The 19,394-nt window shown below is 36.4% G+C and overlaps 4 protein-coding genes across 4 annotated transcripts; 2 read left to right on the top strand and 2 right to left on the bottom strand.

The window, feature by feature from the left end:
• Window positions 1–190: 190 nt before the first annotated feature.
• LOC6567673 (short coiled-coil protein) lies at window positions 191–869 on the top strand. Its single transcript, XM_001993710.3, has 2 exons — window positions 191–312; window positions 404–869. The coding sequence occupies exons 1-2, from the start codon at window positions 258–260 to the stop codon at window positions 754–756; spliced, it is 408 nt and encodes a 135-aa protein (XP_001993746.1). The 5' UTR covers window positions 191–257; the 3' UTR covers window positions 757–869.
• A 192-nt stretch (window positions 870–1,061) lies between these two features.
• On the top strand, window positions 1,062–3,017 carry LOC6567672 (cysteine-rich hydrophobic domain-containing protein 2). The gene is made up of 3 exons (XM_001993709.3): window positions 1,062–2,069; window positions 2,450–2,660; window positions 2,726–3,017. Exons 1-3 carry the CDS (start codon window positions 1,942–1,944, stop codon window positions 2,891–2,893), a joined length of 507 nt encoding a protein of 168 aa, XP_001993745.1. The 5' UTR covers window positions 1,062–1,941; the 3' UTR covers window positions 2,894–3,017.
• A 592-nt stretch (window positions 3,018–3,609) lies between these two features.
• Window positions 3,610–8,442, bottom strand: LOC6567671 (PAX-interacting protein 1). The gene is made up of 3 exons (XM_001993708.2): window positions 8,341–8,442; window positions 5,727–6,605; window positions 3,610–5,607 (listed from the first exon to the last, which is right to left on the bottom strand). Exons 2-3 carry the CDS (start codon window positions 6,553–6,555, stop codon window positions 4,103–4,105), a joined length of 2,334 nt encoding a protein of 777 aa, XP_001993744.1. The 5' UTR covers window positions 6,556–6,605; window positions 8,341–8,442; the 3' UTR covers window positions 3,610–4,102.
• A 1,519-nt stretch (window positions 8,443–9,961) lies between these two features.
• Window positions 9,962–11,093, bottom strand: LOC6567670 (probable V-type proton ATPase subunit d 2). The gene has a single exon (XM_001993707.3). The coding sequence runs from the start codon at window positions 11,067–11,069 to the stop codon at window positions 10,014–10,016; it is 1,056 nt and encodes a 351-aa protein (XP_001993743.1). The 5' UTR covers window positions 11,070–11,093; the 3' UTR covers window positions 9,962–10,013.
• Between the last annotated feature and the right edge of the window lie 8,301 nt (window positions 11,094–19,394).

A 19,394-nucleotide genomic window follows, 5' to 3' on the forward strand; every position in this document is an offset into this window, starting at 1 on the left:
ATTGATTTTTCTTCGCTTTAGCGCAAACAAATTATAAAATTTTTGGATAAAATAATAATATTCTAACGTAAACCATCAATGTTCTTCTTCTTTTAATTTGCAATGAAAGTGAGTGTTGAAAAGTTTGCGGAAGACAGTGTTAATCAACGCATTTTTGTAACTAAAAAGTGGTAGTTAGTTTTTCATGAAATATCTTCTAATAAAATAAAGAATTGAAGTTAATTTATAACGGTCCAGGCATAAACACATTTTTAACGATGTCCATAATTAACAACGACGACAACATAATGGCGATTGATGAGGATCCACAGGGTGAGTATTTTTATTATTTGGGTTGTGGATGTGGAAGAGTTGGGCGCGTCCGGCTGTGGGTATAAATAAAAGTTTGTTGGTTGCCTTGCAGTTATTATCAACGATGATGAGCCGTCAACAGCGCATAATATTGCAAATGGTCGCTCCATGGATTCGCTGCGCTCTTCGTTCACTAATCACAGCTCAACGCCAGACTCCTCACATAATTCACTGGACACGATTGACGTAGGCCCGGATGACATTCAGGAAAAATCGCGTTTGATTACCCAAGTGTTGGAGTTGCAGAACACATTGGACGATCTCTCCCAACGCGTTGACTCCGTAAAGAATGAGAATCTGAAATTGCGTTCGGAGAATCAAGTGCTGGGACAATACATTGAAAATCTGATGTCAGCCTCATCGGTCTTCCAATCGACCAGTCCGAGTGCCTCGAAAAAGAAGTGAAAACCGGAGATGCAGAGAAACCCACACTCAACAAAATATATGCCTTGTCATTCATACATTAATAGCTTGTGTTAAAATGCTGCAAATTAATTGGTGTTTGCTAATCTGTCGAATTTGTGCACAATATTTTTTTACATTATTAGTTAGAGCATAGTTTACGCTTGTAAGTGCTATTTACATATATATACATGTATATATAAATATATATACACACACATTAAATTATTTATAAATGTAGCTAATTAATAAATCAATATTAACCCGCTGGTCATTCGCATGTTTGAAAGTGACTTCACTTTTTCGCGACGATTGGGCAACCCTGCAACACAAACAGCTGCCAGCTGGTCGTCGTTCGTCTTGTAACAAACACAAAACTCAAGTAAAGAAGATATTTTCATTATTACAAAACGCATTGGGAGCCCAAATAAACTGTGCTAGATCATACAAAGTTGTTTTCAGAGTAATAAATCGAAATAAATCGTCATTAAAGTAACGCACAAGCATTCAGTTCAAAATATTGTAAGCAATTGGTGGAAAAAAGGTGATTGCGAAATACGCAGCTAACAAAAACGAATAAATGCATATTGCTTTGGCCCCCCACTACAGCAACAACAACAACAATAATAAAGCGGACGAGCGCCAGTGTTGCACAACCTTCAGAGAAATGAATGCTGGCTGATTCGCACAAACACAGACACGCACATTTACTTATATCAGCTACTCGGTTATTGTTTTGTGCTTAAAATTATAATACATATTTCATATGTGTGTGCATTTACATTTGAATGCAACGCAATAAAGGAACAAGAAATCAACGGCAGCTCCTCGTATCAGTGCAGTCGAACGTCAACGCGTATGGCGGAAGCAGCAGCAGCATCATCAGTATAACAGTAAATAACAAAGACGGCGGCGATTTTTATTGTTTGAGTCACAGAGAGTGAAGTACAAATAACAATCAGAACAATCAGACTGAGATTTCGAATTAAATCTAACACACACACACGCATAGAGAGATCCACTAGAAGCAGCGCAACTCGAAATATCAAATGAAATATGTGTTGAGCTCTCTGCAAAAAACGTTGGAAAGTATTACTAATTCTTCTCTTCTGGGACGCACGGGAGAGCGTCGTTGCTGCCCATCCATCCATCCGCCCATCATTAGAAACGAGGATAGATCGTGTCGCGATGTCTTTCTCCGATTTCGATGCCATCTATGAGGACGAGCAGTTGGATGAATTGGAGCACTTTCAGGATCAGACGGTGATGCCAGTCCCGGAGCCGATTATCATTCGAGGTGCTGGCAACATGACCGTGTAAGTGTAAATATTTACTAAAGACATGTACATATTTATATATATGTATAAATATATATATATCTATATACATCGAAATATGCGTTAATTGAGAATGTAGCTCAAGGCTTGTGATAGCTAAATTCTCTTTTTGGGCGCGATTGTTTTGTTAACATTGATTGTGCGTTGGTGCGAATGACCTTGTTCCATTTGGCGCCCAGCTGTCAATTATTGACTTATATAACCACAAAGCATACAGAATTTTGTGCAATTCAATTGCTCGGCTTTTCTTGATAATACTTGCAACATATATGACGCATATTTTATATCAGCACAGAATTTGTAATTTTATTATGCCTATTTCATGTTTTTTGTTTGTTTTTTATTTTTTTTTTTGTCAGATTTGGCCTTAGCAATCGCTTCAACGTTGAATTCCCCTGCGGCCTATTATCGCGCGTTGCGCCCGAGGAATATAAAGCGACCATCGGTCGCATCAATGGCATCTTGAAGAAGACCCTGCCCCTGAATGTCAAGTGGCTCTTTTGCGGCTGTGTTTGTTGCTGCTGCACCCTCGGCTGCTCCCTCTGGCCCGTCATCTGTCTAAGCAAGCGCGTAAGATTCAATTTATATAATATATATATATAAGTTAAATAATAACATTTGATCCATCCTTGCAGACGCAATTGACACTGGACAAGCTGTTGGAGTGGGAGAATAGTCATTTATATCATAAACTGGGCGTACACTGGCGCCTGCATAAGCAACAATGTGATTCCAATTCCATGATGGAGTATGTTATATTAATTGAATATATACCCAAGACGCCCATCTATCGGCCCGACTAGAGATGGGGGCATGCAGTGTGGATCGTTGCTGTCGTTGGGTTATCGATATTTAGGGGATCGGTCGGGGTATATATTCAGTGGGGGGGCCTAATCGTAATTGTAAAATAAAACACTAGCAACTAAATATAATAATAATTTTCGCTTTAGGCGTTTAATCTTTGTGCAACACTAACACAACTATAGTTTAGTGAAACACACACACGCTCACACACACATGCGTGCACGTACACACACACACTCACACACACATATATATACATATATATATATATATATATATATATATATATATATATATATATATATATACCTACAAAACACATTTTAAGCTAGAGCTAGTTATATGGGTAGTATTTAGTTTAAACAAATTTTTGAGAGAATATAGCTATAAGCAACCAATTGATTTCTCGCTAGTTTACGGCGTCGATCTTTCATTTGCGTTAGTCATAAGTATGAGTCTGTTTTAAATACTGCATACTAAATACATTTCTTGTTAAGAAATTTATATGAGCTTTTATTTCGTTTATAATGTGTACAACATGCTGAAATGGAAGCCGAAATTTAAAATGTGTAAATGGCTATTGACCTGGTCAATGCAGCAAATGAATAGCTCAAGGATTTTGAATTTCTTTTATAATGTTTACCCAACGCAGATTGTAATAATTTTATTTTGAACGTAATGTCAAAGAACAGAAGAAAACAAAACGAATGTTAAATTAATGTTATTTAAATCGCTTAATAAAAAGTAAGCATTTAATATATTTAAACGGGTTCCATTTCTGCATCGATTTTGACATTGCTTAAATATCACTATGTATGCGTATATTCTGATGTTTCCAATAGCTAGCATATAGCACAAGCGTTCGCGATAATCCACAATTCGGGGACTACCAACCAGAACAATAAATACATTTTAATTAATCGTATTTTGACATTTTCTTAGTGCTTAAATATAATCAAGTCTTTTAACAATGTGGGCTTTGCTCTAGGAATATGTGTATATATACAGATCTATTTATATATATTTAAAGGCGTATATTTGTTATATAATTTTTACCTTTTCTTTTCTCAAAACTAAGGAATGTGTTTGGAATGTTTCTGGTTTCACTTTTTTGTTTTGATTTGTTTGTTTTTTTTTTTTTTGGGAATTAGAAATAACAATAATAATATATATAGTTTTTGTGATAATACTTGATACTAGGGGTTAAATTAACATATTTGTGCATCATCGCCCAAACTAGCGCTATGATTTGAGGCATCTTCGCTGGCTAAGGATGTGGACACCTCCAAGGCTGCATCGCTTTGATTACAATCATCACTGTACTGTGTGTCATTCTCCTCAAACTCGTCCAGCATCTCGTCCATATCCTCCATCTCCTCATTCTCTTGGTTTTCTTGCTCCTCCAGCAGCTCAACTTCCGGCTGCAATAATAACATATTGTTGGCTCTATCCTCTGTTTCCGTCTGCTGTTGCTGATCCTGCTCCTGTTGTTGTTGTGGTTCCGCCGTCTCCTCCTCCTCCTCCTCCTCCCCCGCCGGCAGCATGAGTTCCTTGGCTGTGCGTAGCAGTGCATCCGTTTGCTTGCGCAACGCAGTCATCACCAAGTAGTCCTGCTTCAGCTGGAACTCATGTTCGCGTCGCGCGAATATTTTCTGCTGGCGAAAGAAATCTTCGAGCATGTCCTTCTGCGCCGAGCGCATGGCCGTGGCCAGCTGGGTGAGCTCCTTCTTGAACAGATCCTCTTGCTGCTGCTTGCGACGCTGCGCCTCCTCGGCGACCAGTTTATGCTTATAGTCATCTGTCGGAACGCCAGACGATTCGTAGCTGCGATAATTGCCATGAGGCTTGTGCTCATGGTGTGTGGAGCTGCGCTGTAGCTTGACGGGCACAGGCGATTGCTGCAGGAACTGGAGACGTCGCTTGCGAAACGGATGCTGCTGCTGGTTATGCTCTTCGCTGAGCTGCTGCTGTTGCTGCTGCGCCTGGCGACTGGTTGAGGCATACGAGGGTATGGAATATTTGGGCATTGGCGGCGAAGGCGACTGTGGCGGCGATATGGACTGCTCCAGATCGGGTATCATACGTTCTGGCCGCAGCAAGTAACCCGTTTCCCGCATGGGCACCACTTTCATGGCACCCAACCTCGCCGGCTGCACGCTAATCTCGCGCGGGAATCGCACTGGCAGCTGCTTGCGAGGCAGCATCAATTTGGTAGTGGGATGCACAAAATTAATGCTACTGGTGCTCTGCAGCGGCATCGAGCGATTCCCCTTGCCACCAGCAGTCGAATTGAGAGGATTCCTGTTCAGCGCCGGCATCGGACGCTCGATCTGCAGTACCCCATGTGTGGGCGTGGATGCCGTCATTTTGGGCCCATCATTCGCAAAGGCAGCAACGCGCAGCGAAGTTGATGTTGTCGACGACTTCGCTGGGTACAACTGGCACTTGTTATCGCTTTCCAATTGGCCTGCCGGTGTTAGTGGTGGTGGTGGTGGTGGCGAGGGCGACGTGGGCGCCGTGGGCGGCGGTGTGTTGGTGCCATCCATGCCCAGATCCATTTCCGGCTCATTCTTAACCGAGACCATGAATGGCGTGTGCTCCAATGAGGACTGTGTCGCGTCCTGGGTACGTTCCCCGTTTTGTACAAAGTCTACGGATTCTATCTCTTGCTCGGATTCGTTGCTGGCATTGTTCATTGTCGTCGTCTCGTAGCCTATAAGAATGACAAAAAATTCATTTAATTTTGAGTACTGCTCACAAAGGAAATTATCCCAATTTTGGGAGATTGTTTGACAATTTGAATCCCACAAATCTTATAAAGAATACACTCACCTGTATCCACGGGTTCCGGCTTGATCAGTCCCAAACAGAAACCGAATATGGGATGCTCTACGCCGAGCTCATCTTTGCTATCGTCACTGTTGGCCAATGTTTTGGCCATTTCAGCATTTGAACTGTCCATGGAGTTGCCGCATTCGCTGCTGATGCCACTGCCGCTGCCATTGGCGCTGGCATTCTCGCGTAGCATGCGACAGAGCACCCGATATACTTCCTCAGGGACAACTTTGGGTATGCCGTTACCTTGACGGGTTGTTGTGTTATATGTGGACTTGAGGAACTTCCATTTGGTCCAGATCTGTATGCTGGACTTCTTCACGTGGCCCTTGCTGCGCATCACCTGCTCGATCTGGCGGAAGACCTGTTCACTCTTTACATTCCGATCGTTTAGCTGCTCCAGGGCGTTCATCTGCTGCATTATGTTGAGCATCTCAAGCATCTCGAGCCGACTCCACAGGTTGCGTTCGGGTCGTGGATGTAACTCCTTGCTGCCGCTATCGCCGGAGCCGTGGCCAACGCTTTCCACACTCGATATCACTGGCGGGGATGCATGTGCCTTAATCCGCATGGGCGTTAGCAGTTCATCCACATCGCCAACCAATCCATTGCCCGTGGCGGCTGTGTGGATAATCTTTCTGATGCTCTGATTTTGACCGGGACTCTGTTGCTGATTCTGTTGCTGTTGCTGGCGCATGTTGTGCTCCACTTTGCTCAGCAGACGCATTTTCGTGTGGGCGGCCACGGTCGTGGAGGTGTGGCCGTGCTTAACCGTAAAGCTATTGTCCTTATGGTTGTCCGGATCGGAATAACGCGGCATCAACATCGGTCTGTCTTTTTTATTTGCCTTTATTTTCGAGTAGTTATGTTAAAAATCTAAAAAAATATGACAGAATAATAAACGTATTTAATAATTGGTTTTTCATATTGGAATTTGATATTAAGTTCAACCTAACGATGCTTAACTGTATTTAATAACTTAATCGCAACTTTATTTGCCCCTTGATTAAGTTTTCGGTATTTCTGAAATCATTATAAACTAATATTAAGCTTCCAACCGGTTAGAATTTGTAGAATATCTAACTAAACCAGATTTCGAAACCACTTAAATAAATAAATCGAATCGAATAAATCCGTCAACCTCATCGATTCGTTGTTTTCGCTATTTTTGTAGATAGACCCATATCTAACGACGAATGAGGAGAATAACACTTCAAAATCTATTATAAATACATATATACATACATATTTTCATTTATGTATACAAATACATATGCAATATGTTCTCAGCTTACAAATACATACGAAATCTAAATAGGCAAATAAATATATATTTTTATCGATTTTGATTACAAATTTCAATACGAAATATGTATAAGCGACAATGGGGAAGGTAAAAAGAATAAACGTACACAAACACACACACAACACACAAACTGTCACACACACACACACTCGAAATCTATATATATATATATATGTGTGTGTGTGTGTAGCACCGAACTAAATTTAGAGATAGTGAGTAAACGATTTTAAAATGTTAATAAACATGCCAAATACGATTACGAGGCACTTGGTTCACTTTGGGGTACAAAGATTTCGTCACTTTTCTTTCGAACTGGAGTGTTATTGTAATGCTCGTAACAACGTTAATACTTCAAGTATTTATGCACGTAAATATGTATATAAGAGTTTCCGCCAGATGCGTAATGATATTCGAAGAAGCCACAAACTGAAACACAATACTTGGAATAATACAAAAAAAAGTACCTCTTTTTTGTGTTGTGATTCAATTTGAAATGTCGCATTGCTTGAGGATTGGGAAAAAGGAAGATTAGCTGGGAAGACGATGAAGAAGAAGAAGACGCAATTCGCTACTGCATTCGAAACTCGAAATCACTGAAAGCTGAGTAATTTTCCAGCATTTCAATGCTGTCCTAAAACTCACATGAGATTGAGAGCTTACAGTGGGCACACGCTAATTAAAAGCCGGTTGAATTGAACTTTAATGCATATACTTGCAGTGTAATGTTTCAATTATCGTTTACGCCCCATATTAGCAAATCTATATTCTTTATTATCTAGTTAAAATTTTAAATTGTATTCACGGTGATAATAACCATTTAATTCAATATTTCCTGTGCCCCACTGTAATATAGAAAATATATGAATTGAGAGCGTAACTAGCGCACGAAAAACAAGAGCGCGCTTAGCACTCGCTCTCTCTATCTTTCTCTCTCTCTCAAAACACACACTAACACACACACACTTATGTATATAAAACACACACAAACGTAAGGCACAAATTTACGCTTATTATGTTGAGAATATTTTTGAAGAAAAAAGAGAATATAAGAAAAACGTTAATTACATTTAACAACTATGGAAATGCTGGCAACTCCGCAAAATAACACAGATTCTATGCCACAATAACAATGACGACTCGAAATTCTACAAATGAAAGCGTTGCGTAAATTTTCAGTTTTGCTCTCACGGGATTTTTTAATAATAATTTAACTTAACTATTTTTCAACACACAGCGAAGCAGCGAACACCTTGCTGAACAACAAAACAAACGAACACACACACACCGACACACACACACACTTACATACGCTTAAACGGCAGCAAGCGAGAGAGCGAGCGCACTCTCAGCAATATGAAGAGGAAGCAGAACAGAATTTCAACCAACAACCACCACCACGATTTCAATACTGCGAAACTCAAAAATTCAAAAGCAACGAAAGCCTACAAAAACAAACTATATAAACCGAACATACATAAACCGTTCGTGTATATGGCGCTGCACACACACACACACACCCATATACATACATATATAATACAATACTTCGTCGTTATATTTCGGAAAGGCACAAATAATGGTTATGAAATGGAATGGTTTGTTAGTTGTTGTATTGAGATTGTGATTCGTGAGATTGACGTGCAGCGTCTATTGGAATTTCATGAATATGGGGAAAAATAACTATTGTATTTATCCAAATTGATTATTATGATTGGCCATTGCTAATCATATTTGTTTTTGTTTGATTTCAATAATATTTCTTTTCGTAATAATAGTTAAAGAATGCGTTGAATATTATATTTTAATTTATACCATTCGGGGGGATTTTTTGCTTTTTTGGTTTTGTAATTTTTCCAATTCCCAGAACACGAACAAAAAATGAGCGTTGGCTAAACTTAAAAGTCGCATAGCAAACGAGATTTACAAGTATTGAGAGAAGAAAAAAAGTAACCAAAAAGAATGCTTTTCGTTTCTTGTGCTCTGGCATCCCAAAGAGGAAGGGAGTGGATGAGGAGCTTAAATGCAAGAACAGGAAATTTGAACTCGCGGAAAAATGCGGAAAAGCATTGCTTTTGTCGCACACTGACGTGTCCATGTGTATGTGTGTCTATGTAATTATATCAAACGGTAAATTGTATCTGTTTATATATGCAATATGCCCGTATCATTTACAGGCAGACCGATTACTGCTCCATATGAAATAGTTTTTGTTGAAATAAATAGTTTTTGTTGATACAAAAAGAAAAAAACAAAAAAAATCGAACACACTCACGCACACACTCACACACATAGACACACACACACACACAGGCACTCTTGGAGAGCAAAGTGAAAAAATGATATATGTACATACATATAGTTAAAAATTCACGACAACAAACGAAGATGATTCATTCGGTTACGTTGTTGCTATATCTTGACACAACTAGCCAGCTAGAATCACGAATTGAAACTGAGTTTTGCAAAAAATGAAAGAAAACCCAGAACCTGCTGCTGAAATCGCTTCAGCGTTCGTTTCGCGACTCAGCTGATTTCACGCTAGAACCTTTGGGTTTGGGTTGGGAAAATGAGAACCACGCCAAAAATTGTATCACCCAGCATCGATATGCGTTTCAACACCATACGCTCTAACGCAAATTAAATCTCAAATTTAATGATAGTAATAAAAAAAAACTTGATTTTCAATATATTTATTTTAGCATTAAGCTGCTGGGATTTTTTAAAGAAGATTTAAGAAAACTATAGTTTTTATAACGGTTCAGGTTTTAAAAAGTCTCGTATTTGTAAGTTCCTTGGTCGTTAGAATTGTTATTTAAGTCTTAATAACTTCTTGAGACTTTCTAAATATAATATGTAGGAACTATAAAATATTTAATTGATACAAATTTCTTAAAGTTTTTTTTTGTTCTAAAGAATTTTTGTATATTTAATTAAATAAGAATATATAATACATAGATTGAATGAGAAAGTAATGCAAATCAGAACAGCGGTATGGGTATATAAGCATTAACCTTATCAGTTTGACATTGCGAGATGCATTCGGCAATCCAGATGATATTGCGGCACTCGAGCTCCTTCAACTTGATGTAGGAGTAAAAGCAGCCAAAGTGAAATTGCTGCATATACGATTTAACATTGTTTTTCGCCTCGAGCATGAGGAAATGATCATCCAACGTCATTAGATTGTCCGTATCTCTCTCGATGTTTCTAAACACTTTGGCATAGTTCATTTCCTTGCAGACGATCGAATGCACTTCCTCGAAATCTGTGGCCTTCGCTAGAGCCGACCGTGCAATGGGACACAGTTTGCCACAGGTGGGAAATAGATCTTCCCGTTGTGGGCCTTCCATTGGCGTATCGAGTGAATTGACAGTAATTGTGATGCAGTGACGATCCGCCCGGAAACTCAATAGATCGCACATCACATTCGCCGTAGTGCCGCCGAGCTTATTGCAGAACTTATAAAAGTCCTCCAGATAGGCCTTGAAGAGGACACTACGCACAATCTCGACATCGGTATGATTGATATCTGTCTTGTCGAATTTACCAGTTATGAATTTCGAGAGCGGTGTATCAATCAGTACGGCATTAAATAGCTCATCAATATTGCTGGCCACCTCGATGGCTTCCAATTGCTCGAACAGACCCAATGGATGACACATGGGCAGAAGTTTCTTCATCGGTCGATGATTGTGTAGACCCGCCATCAGTAGTGCGACATTATCAATCATATGCTCATATCGTATATAGTCCAGAAAGGTAGTCAACGGTTCCGTCGAATTTACACGTATGTAATTATATTGCGTCACAATTTTCTGGCGCATACGCGACTCAATCAGTGCCACATCGATTTGAGTTTCATTGTTTATCAATACTCCATAATCGGTGCTTTGTATGTTGAGCACTAGATCATCCAGCGTTAGGCATTGTGTTAGATTTATATACTCGGCTTGCTTGAGCATTCCATTCTTAAAGCCACGTACAAGTCCTTCCAAGTAGCCGTTTTCGGTGTTGAATGCCCAACCAAACGACATTTTGCATACAAATGTTATATTCGTTTTCAATATATATATTTTTATATAAATGTTATATTCCTTTTCGATATGTCGAAAGCAGTTGGCAATTGTACAAGAAATGATATATATTCAATGCATACTTGATTTAAACTAGCGCCAAGCAAACGTGCGGCGCGCGCATCGTTGTGCGCACTTGTGACAGCGTTGCCACTCAGCTACTGTTTGCGACTAGCTGGCAGCATCATAGTTTAACTGGCAACTCGCTGCATATGAATTTAAGCGCCAAGTTTGAATTTTATAATCAAATATATTTTGATCATTCGACTTAATTTGAAGAATGAAAGGAGCTTAAGCAGATTTAAATGAGTTTAGTATTTAAATGGACATATATGCTAATATTGTCCATTGTTTTCCATAATGTTTATGCACATACTCTACAAAGTTGATGTTTTCTCTCACTCACTGCACATGCGCTTCATTGGAAAACTGAGGGACCTGTTGCTTTTCCTGTTGACTATTTGTTTGTGTACATTTATTCAGTTTTCCTGTTACACTCGTTCGCTCAACATTATTACTTTGGCACTAATTTGCAAAATACACATTAAATTAAGAAAAAATCGTGTTCCTCTGACAACATAGCTACACAAAATGCAAATAAACATTTAATTTGCTTATTTGCTTAGTTATTATTTATTATTTTTGTTCTGATTCCTGTTGCGCGCTTTGTGCATAAAGTTCCGTAACATTTGTTGTCATAAATAATAATAATAACAAAACAAAATGTACTCAAACCAGTCCAATTCACAATTTTTGCCGCATTTAATTGTCGCTAATGGAAGCAGCAATGCATATTCTTGACATCAGACATTGTCCATATGTCCATTCTAAAAATAAAAACAACTCGCTTTAAACTCATAATTATTATGCATAATTATCAGTGGTAAGTTAAAACGTTAAGTGTTCAAATATATATTAAAATTAATGTTTAAAATAAAATTATGTAAATTAAAATTGCATTCTAATTATATTTGTGTGCCTATATTATTGAATATATTATAATACATTTATCAGTGGGACACCTTATAATTTTCCACAATTTATAGTCAATCTAATTTTTAACTTAAAATCATATATAAGTTATCACTTTGGATAATAAATTATAAATAAATTTCCCGTGCAAAGTAGTAAAATTGTTTATGGGGTATCTCATGGTCGTACATACTTTATGCATTCATTCCACTTTCAAGTACATATCCAATATTATACCATTTTTTAGGCATATCTCACGGTGACTCATAATTGACAACGCTGAATTTATCTTAAGATTAAATTAATTAAATGTGCCTTTAAATATTCTCTTTCCAGTAGTTTTTCTTCGTAATAAGCTCATCTTCTTCAAACTCAGCTCATTGTTGTGAGTGCGGTCACAGTGTGGGTCACAGCTACTATCTAAGGAACCAATCATTGCCACGTTGGGCCAGATAGATAGATAGAGAAAGGCCAATGGACAGGCGTCAAATATTGACAGCATTTAATACAGTAATTAACTGTTGGCAGGGACAAACGTTAATATCACGGCCGTGGTGTTGACAGGAGTCGTCATTGTGACAACTTCTTTGACAGTCCCATGCGGAACGCATTAGCACATCTTAACTATGTTATTTACGGCATAAGTGCAAATTATTGAAATGTCACGGGACTGACTGACTATACGACAGATTTACGGCTGTCAAAAACATCGTTCTAGAAAACTTGCACATAATTAAAACTGACATCATTGTGCTTCCAAATTGGTTTGTATATTTCTAACTTGTAAAATGCAGCTACATACTCATAAATACATATTCTCGAATATTTTTGGTAATTAATCCATTAGTAAGGCTTCCTACCACCGAAAAAATATGCTTGATAAAGAGACGTGCATTTCAAAAGTATAAAAGTTACTTGAATATGTTCCACTCTCTCAAAGAATTATTATAAAAAGTGCCCAAAAGAAAACACTGCTCACATTGACTAATAACGTTTTAGCTAAATTTAGATTTGTATACACCTGCAGAGGGTATTATAATTTTGTTGTGAAGCTTGTAACACATTGCAGGAGACGTTGTCAAGTAGAAATACAATTCTTTATTTTTGGAATACATTTTCTGAATTTAAAAACTGGCTAAATATTAAAATACTACTGTTTAATATTTAAAATAAGCAACAAAAAAGATAATAAAGGAGTTCTGTATAAATATATACAAAACTCACAGCTATATAAAAATTGTCTTTTTTTTTGTAATTTTAGGAAAATATATTCCGAAATACAGAAAAAACTCTGATTTTAGAAATATATTTTCTGAATAATAAGGTGAGTTACTCTTCGCATCAAAAGTATGACGAATTTTAAAAAATCTGTCCGATTTCTTTTTCTTTGAACATACTCATTTAAAATGAGTGATATTATACTTCTCATATAGCTCGGATTTTTGGATTTACGGTGAAAGTTAGATTTCGACAGGTTGACTCCGGCTTGCAACGGTGTGTAATCTTCGGTGTGCTCGAGATAGGCGTTCTTACTTGTGTTTACTTGTTGTTGAGTCAGATAAAGCACATTCATATTTACTGGGCTATGTGCAACAATAATCTAGCTCGTAAAAATAAAATGTCGGATCTTATGACTACGTATTCCCGCAACGACAAAAGGTGTTTTATGTTTGTTTTCAATTACGATTCAGGTCAGCACATATCAATAGTAAGGGGATTTTAAGACCTACGATTAATGAAATCATGAAGAGAAGCTTAAGAGTCTAATTATGATGGGCAACTTTATACATCACGTAAGTGGGTATCTTATAGTCTGGCACTCTCGCTTGTACTTTGTACGGTCTGTTAATAGAATGGAATTCGCTTTAGAAGCTCTGACAACACACGCCATTCTGACGAGAGTTGAGACAAAAGACTATTATTCAGTTCGCTTGATAAGATAATGTCGGTCTGGTTGATGGGTGGATTGGTGGATTGGTTGATGGATGGATGGATGGGTGGTACGTCAAGGCACTTCTCCAACTGTCCGAATATTTGCAGCGCTTAATTAATGAAAGTAACAGACCCTGGATAAGGAAGTTGCCAGCCGGACGGCCAAGTTAACATTATCGCAATATCGTGTCAAATGTGTGGGTTGTAAATCATTGTTGTGATTTTTATGAACTCAATCGAAACTGGAGAGATCAACGATTTGGCTAGAAATTTACGAGCCACGATTAGCAATGAACTGTATTCAGTCAGCTGACTGAGTTAGCTTCTTGATTGGGTGTTTCCCCGCTCGTCATTTATTCACTTTGTTGACTTTGTTTTTTTTTGTCATGCGACATCTGAAGTGTTTCAAAATTGAATATTGACAAGCGCATGTCCTCAATTATGTATAGTCATCGCTTCATTCTCACAAATTGATTTGGACATTTTCGATTATAATTTGATTTGATTATAAATTATCGACTTATTTGCCAGAATTGAGTTTAATATGATTCACTGTCATTGCTTATATTAAATGTTTATCAACGTCCAAAAGTAAGGAATAACATATACTCATGATACTATTTATGGTAAATATATATGCATGATTCATACGCCTTATTGGTTAATCATCAATGATTTGATGAACATTTTGAACAATATTAATAATATATCTGTAACAGGTTTTAAATAGGCTTTTTATTTAAATATAAATTAAATTTATTTTACATTCATTCGACTAATTTAAAGTTTACATATGTACCATATTGGTATAACAATATTGTGGAATTTCCATTTGTGGATATACAATACAAAAATTTTGAATAATGTTATAAGCTAAAGCCATTAAAAATGGATTAAAAGTAGCAAAAGGTATCATCCCATAAATTTTCGTTGCTTACACAAATATCTCTTCAAGGATCGGCATTTAAATTTACAGACGCCAAATTCTTACTCATAACTAAATAATTAAAATAAGACAAGTATATTTTAAAATTCTATTATAATTAGTAAAATAGAAATATGTAATAATAAGTTCACACCAAAAAATCACAAGTTAAATAAAACGCATTTTATTCTCACAGACATAAACAAATAAATCAAAATTTTAGTTTTTGATGGCAAAACAATGTGACATGCGGAACTCATTATATTATTTATGGGTTTTATAAGCAAGCTTTTAGCATGCTTCTCACACGATAACGATAAATACATAAATAATCAAAATTAATCTAAGAACGTATATACGCTTATGTTCATTCAGAAAACAATTAAATGTTGTGCACACTATTTGTAAATAAGTTGAGAAACAAAACAACTGGAACGCATATAGACCTAATGTCTGGCTTCTTCTGGTCTACTTGAATTTGGCTTATATCCAAAAAAGAATTGCAAACAGCTGCAAGCGATTAAATGTTGAAATATAATCATGCCAAGCGCACATAATTCAGGTTGAAACACACATACAATTGGAAATGGAAGTAAAGTTTTTTATCTTTTTATTTTCTTGACAACCTGACAAGTGCGTCTCCGATTGCTCATTAATCTCAAATTCATAGACCAGATACACAATATATAATATACTCGCACGCGATTCATATATAAACTACATCTGTTTGTAGTAATTTGTCGGTATTAAGCCATTTCACAGCGACAATTGTTTATTTTTGTCTTTTCAGTTTTCTGTTTGCCAATGTCAAATGTTCTTAGGCATCAGTGGCTATTCAATATTATAGAAACCAGAGGGTGTATCAAAAGTTATTTTCTTTTTTGAATCTCAGCTAACAATTCGACAGATTGAGCATGAAAAATGTACGCCAATTAACTTAAAATATTCTCTATTGCATAGATATTTATGAATTGAAAACCTGTAGAAAATACTCTGTATAATGACACTTGTTTTTTTGTTGTTGTTTTTTATATTAATGAAAATAAAATTTTTAAAAATATTTAATGTCTCAAATGTGATAGCTATATAAGATACTGATTGAATAATCGAATTTTTAACATTTTAAACAAAACATTATTATTCGAAGTAAGCAAAAAAGTTAGTTTATGTTTCAAGGAAAAATTCAAGATCAAAATGCAGCACATTATATATATACATATATATATATATATATATATCATTTTTTACTACTAGCCTTTAAATATAAATTGGTTCATCGTATTTCAGTTGTTATTTATTCAAATATTCCTCATTTTTGTATACAGAAATGAATTTGATATTGGTTCCGAATATTTTAGTTTTTACTTATATATTTCGTCTAAAGTGGAAAAAACAAATTCACAAACTATTTGCTTAGCCCTCGTTGGGATTCGACTTAGCATTTAAGTATGTTGTTATTAAGAATTAGTTATTTATACAACCATTTGCAAATCATTAGTTACTAATATATATATATATATATATATATTGTACTTATTTAGTTCTAATGAATGTCCGCTGAGACGGTGGATTGGCTGGAGAAGCATTATGGTAATTGGTTGCCTGGCCCACTTCGATTTCAAATTGGCATTGAGTGCCCAGCTTCCTTACCACAGCATGACACTTGCATCTTTGCCTTGAAAATATATATGTATGTAGACATATAGAAATGTACATATTGATTCAGACCATTGAAAGTAGATCAAGTTTTATTAGGTTCTTAAGTGCTTGGGCGACAGCGCGTGCAACCAACTACAGTTGTTAGTACAATTGTTGAGTGTGTTTAACTTGAACTTGACCCTTGCTCTTTTTCATCTTCTGGCATTGTTCCATTTTACTCAAATCGTATTTGTAGCTTAGAATTTAGTAAGATTTTATTGACATTTAGCGTCTGAACGAAATGATTTGTCCATTTTACATGCTCTCGAGTATTTACAATAGTTAAGATGGAAATTCAGAACCTCAATCGGAACATGATCTAAATAAAATCTAAATTTGAAAATATGAATTGTGTTAATTTTGTTGGCATATATAGAATTTAGATAATTTTTCTCTGACTATACAGATTATCTAACTCTCACTTAAATTGTTCTAACTGGCTTATACACTCTGCGAAAAATAAATATATTATAATCGTATCAAATTTTAGGAAATGTTTTTCGTCTATTAAGTTATTATTTCTAAAAAACAGAAAACAAATATTTTAAGTTTTCAGGTCGATTTTTAACGTGAGTGTCTGTATTCGTTGAAACTTGCAACATGCTCGCAAGAAACGATTTCAAAGACATATGCTGCACATATCAATGACCTCTCACCTTAAGGTGAATGGACACAGGACATTAAAAAGCCTGAACATTTCCAGCAATGAGGCTGGTCAGGAATTGATTGGCAATTCGGGAGCCGCTCAACTTTGAACCATGATAACAATGTCAAAAACTACAATATTGTTGACCTTTGTAGAGATTGACCTTCCTTGCAACACAGCTGATGGGGCGTTCAAACGCCTGACAACCAAAACAAATGTTTTCGATTTTGATGGTCAACAGCCGCACAAATCTATTCTGAGAAACGATAATGATGGATACAGTTCCGAAAATAAACGACTACATTCAACATTGGACTTGCGGCATGTGGCTGGTTGAGGCTACTGCGACAAGTGCGGGGTCAAAAGTAATGCTCCCCGCCAAATGAATTTGCTCATGTACTGCCGGATAAATAAAGTGGTAGCTTTAGCTAACTGATAAGCCTGTCTGGACTTGGATGAACACATATTTGTTCAACTATGCAACAATTTATCGTTTGCAGTTGCTTCTCGTTAAATAAGGCTGTCAAGGTTTTAATTTTTTTTTTACCTGTTTGCGGACTGTCTACTACATTAAACTATCAACTTTTTGACCAAGGAGATGTATTAGTCTGTAAGTTGGAGCCTGTTTGGACAGAGTTATATTAGCTAAATAATAATATACATAATGTTTAATTATCTTTTATGAGATAACTAGCAAATTGCCAGCAGAGTGGAGAATGGTTCTAAGGCAGAGTCAAGAGTGGAACATTATAAATTCTATCAGACTTTGTCTAGCTTAAAATGGGCACAATTATTTTCTGTTCAGCTCAGCTTGCACACTTAATTTAAATAATTTTTCAATGCTTTTATCAGAAGATAAATAGCAAAATTTCTAGTATATAGAGTTGAGCTGTCTCAAGATAACTGTAACGTTCTTAAAGTGCGCCTGCATTTGCCACAAATATTTATAAATGAGTAACAAACACACACATACATATACATATACACACGCAAATCAACAAATGTCATGGGACAAGAAGGTATTATATAGATATGATCATATATAGATATGACAGGCACGAGTTTGAATTTATGGGCAGATTTTGTCGGGCTTTGTCGGGCAGTACGCAGACGCTATTAAACCCACAATTATTTAACTATAATTATAATTTTTTGCTTTTTAAACAGAGTGTCGATTTTTGGATTTGAAAATTAGCGGCTTATTCACACATACTTATGATCTCAGGAAATTAATCTCCAGAAAGCGCTCCGCGAAGCTCATTAAATGATTAACACTTTTGGGTTTTATTTTTTAATCTCACTTCTCAGATGTCCGGTGACCTTATTGAGGTACTTCAAATTTCATTAGTTTATGAGGAAATAAAAATATCTAATTAGCTGTTCTCCCCATCTCTACTTAATGAACCTAAAAAGACAATTTCTTTTTTATTGAGACAAATTATCTGGCTACCTGATTTCTACTTCAATTATGCAATGAACAAAATATTCAAAATCCTAGTTAACTTTTCCCTACTTGTCAACTTTTTGAAATCTAAAATACTTTTAAATTTATCTCAAAAATTATTGCGACGCACGATAAAACACAACTGGACAACCAAATCGAATAAAATATGGAGTTACCGTATACTGAAGGAACGAGTCCTGTTAACTCTCTTGCAAAAAGGGTACAGAAACATTTTCAAATTTCACCGTCGCAATTTGAGCCTCCAACGAAACGTAGAAAGCTTAATTTTGAGAGCAACATCAACGACAACTTTACATGTCCAAGAATCATTGATGAAGGAGCCGGAACATCTAGTGGAGTTGAGTATGATCCGGAGTTGAGGGCTGAACAAAATCCTTATTACTTCGAATCGAATAAATTGCTATACTATTTGCATGCCGAACGTGCTAAGCGCCAGAATTATTAAAATATAAAAGCATTATTAACATAAAAACCAAAACGTTTATATATTATTATTGTATATATTTATTAATATTATTAATGGGGCGCTTTATAAACTGCGAACTGTAAGATCTATTGTGTCCCCAATCTGATCCTATAGCTCCTCCATCAACCCCAATTCCTGCCCTAATTTTTGAGTCTTTGTCGGGTTGAGGACATCTATGTTCC

Source organism: Drosophila grimshawi, unplaced genomic scaffold (assembly GCF_018153295.1).
Source record: "Drosophila grimshawi isolate 15287-2541.00 unplaced genomic scaffold, ASM1815329v1 contig_311, whole genome shotgun sequence".
Lineage (NCBI taxonomy): Eukaryota > Metazoa > Arthropoda > Insecta > Diptera > Drosophilidae > Drosophila > Drosophila grimshawi.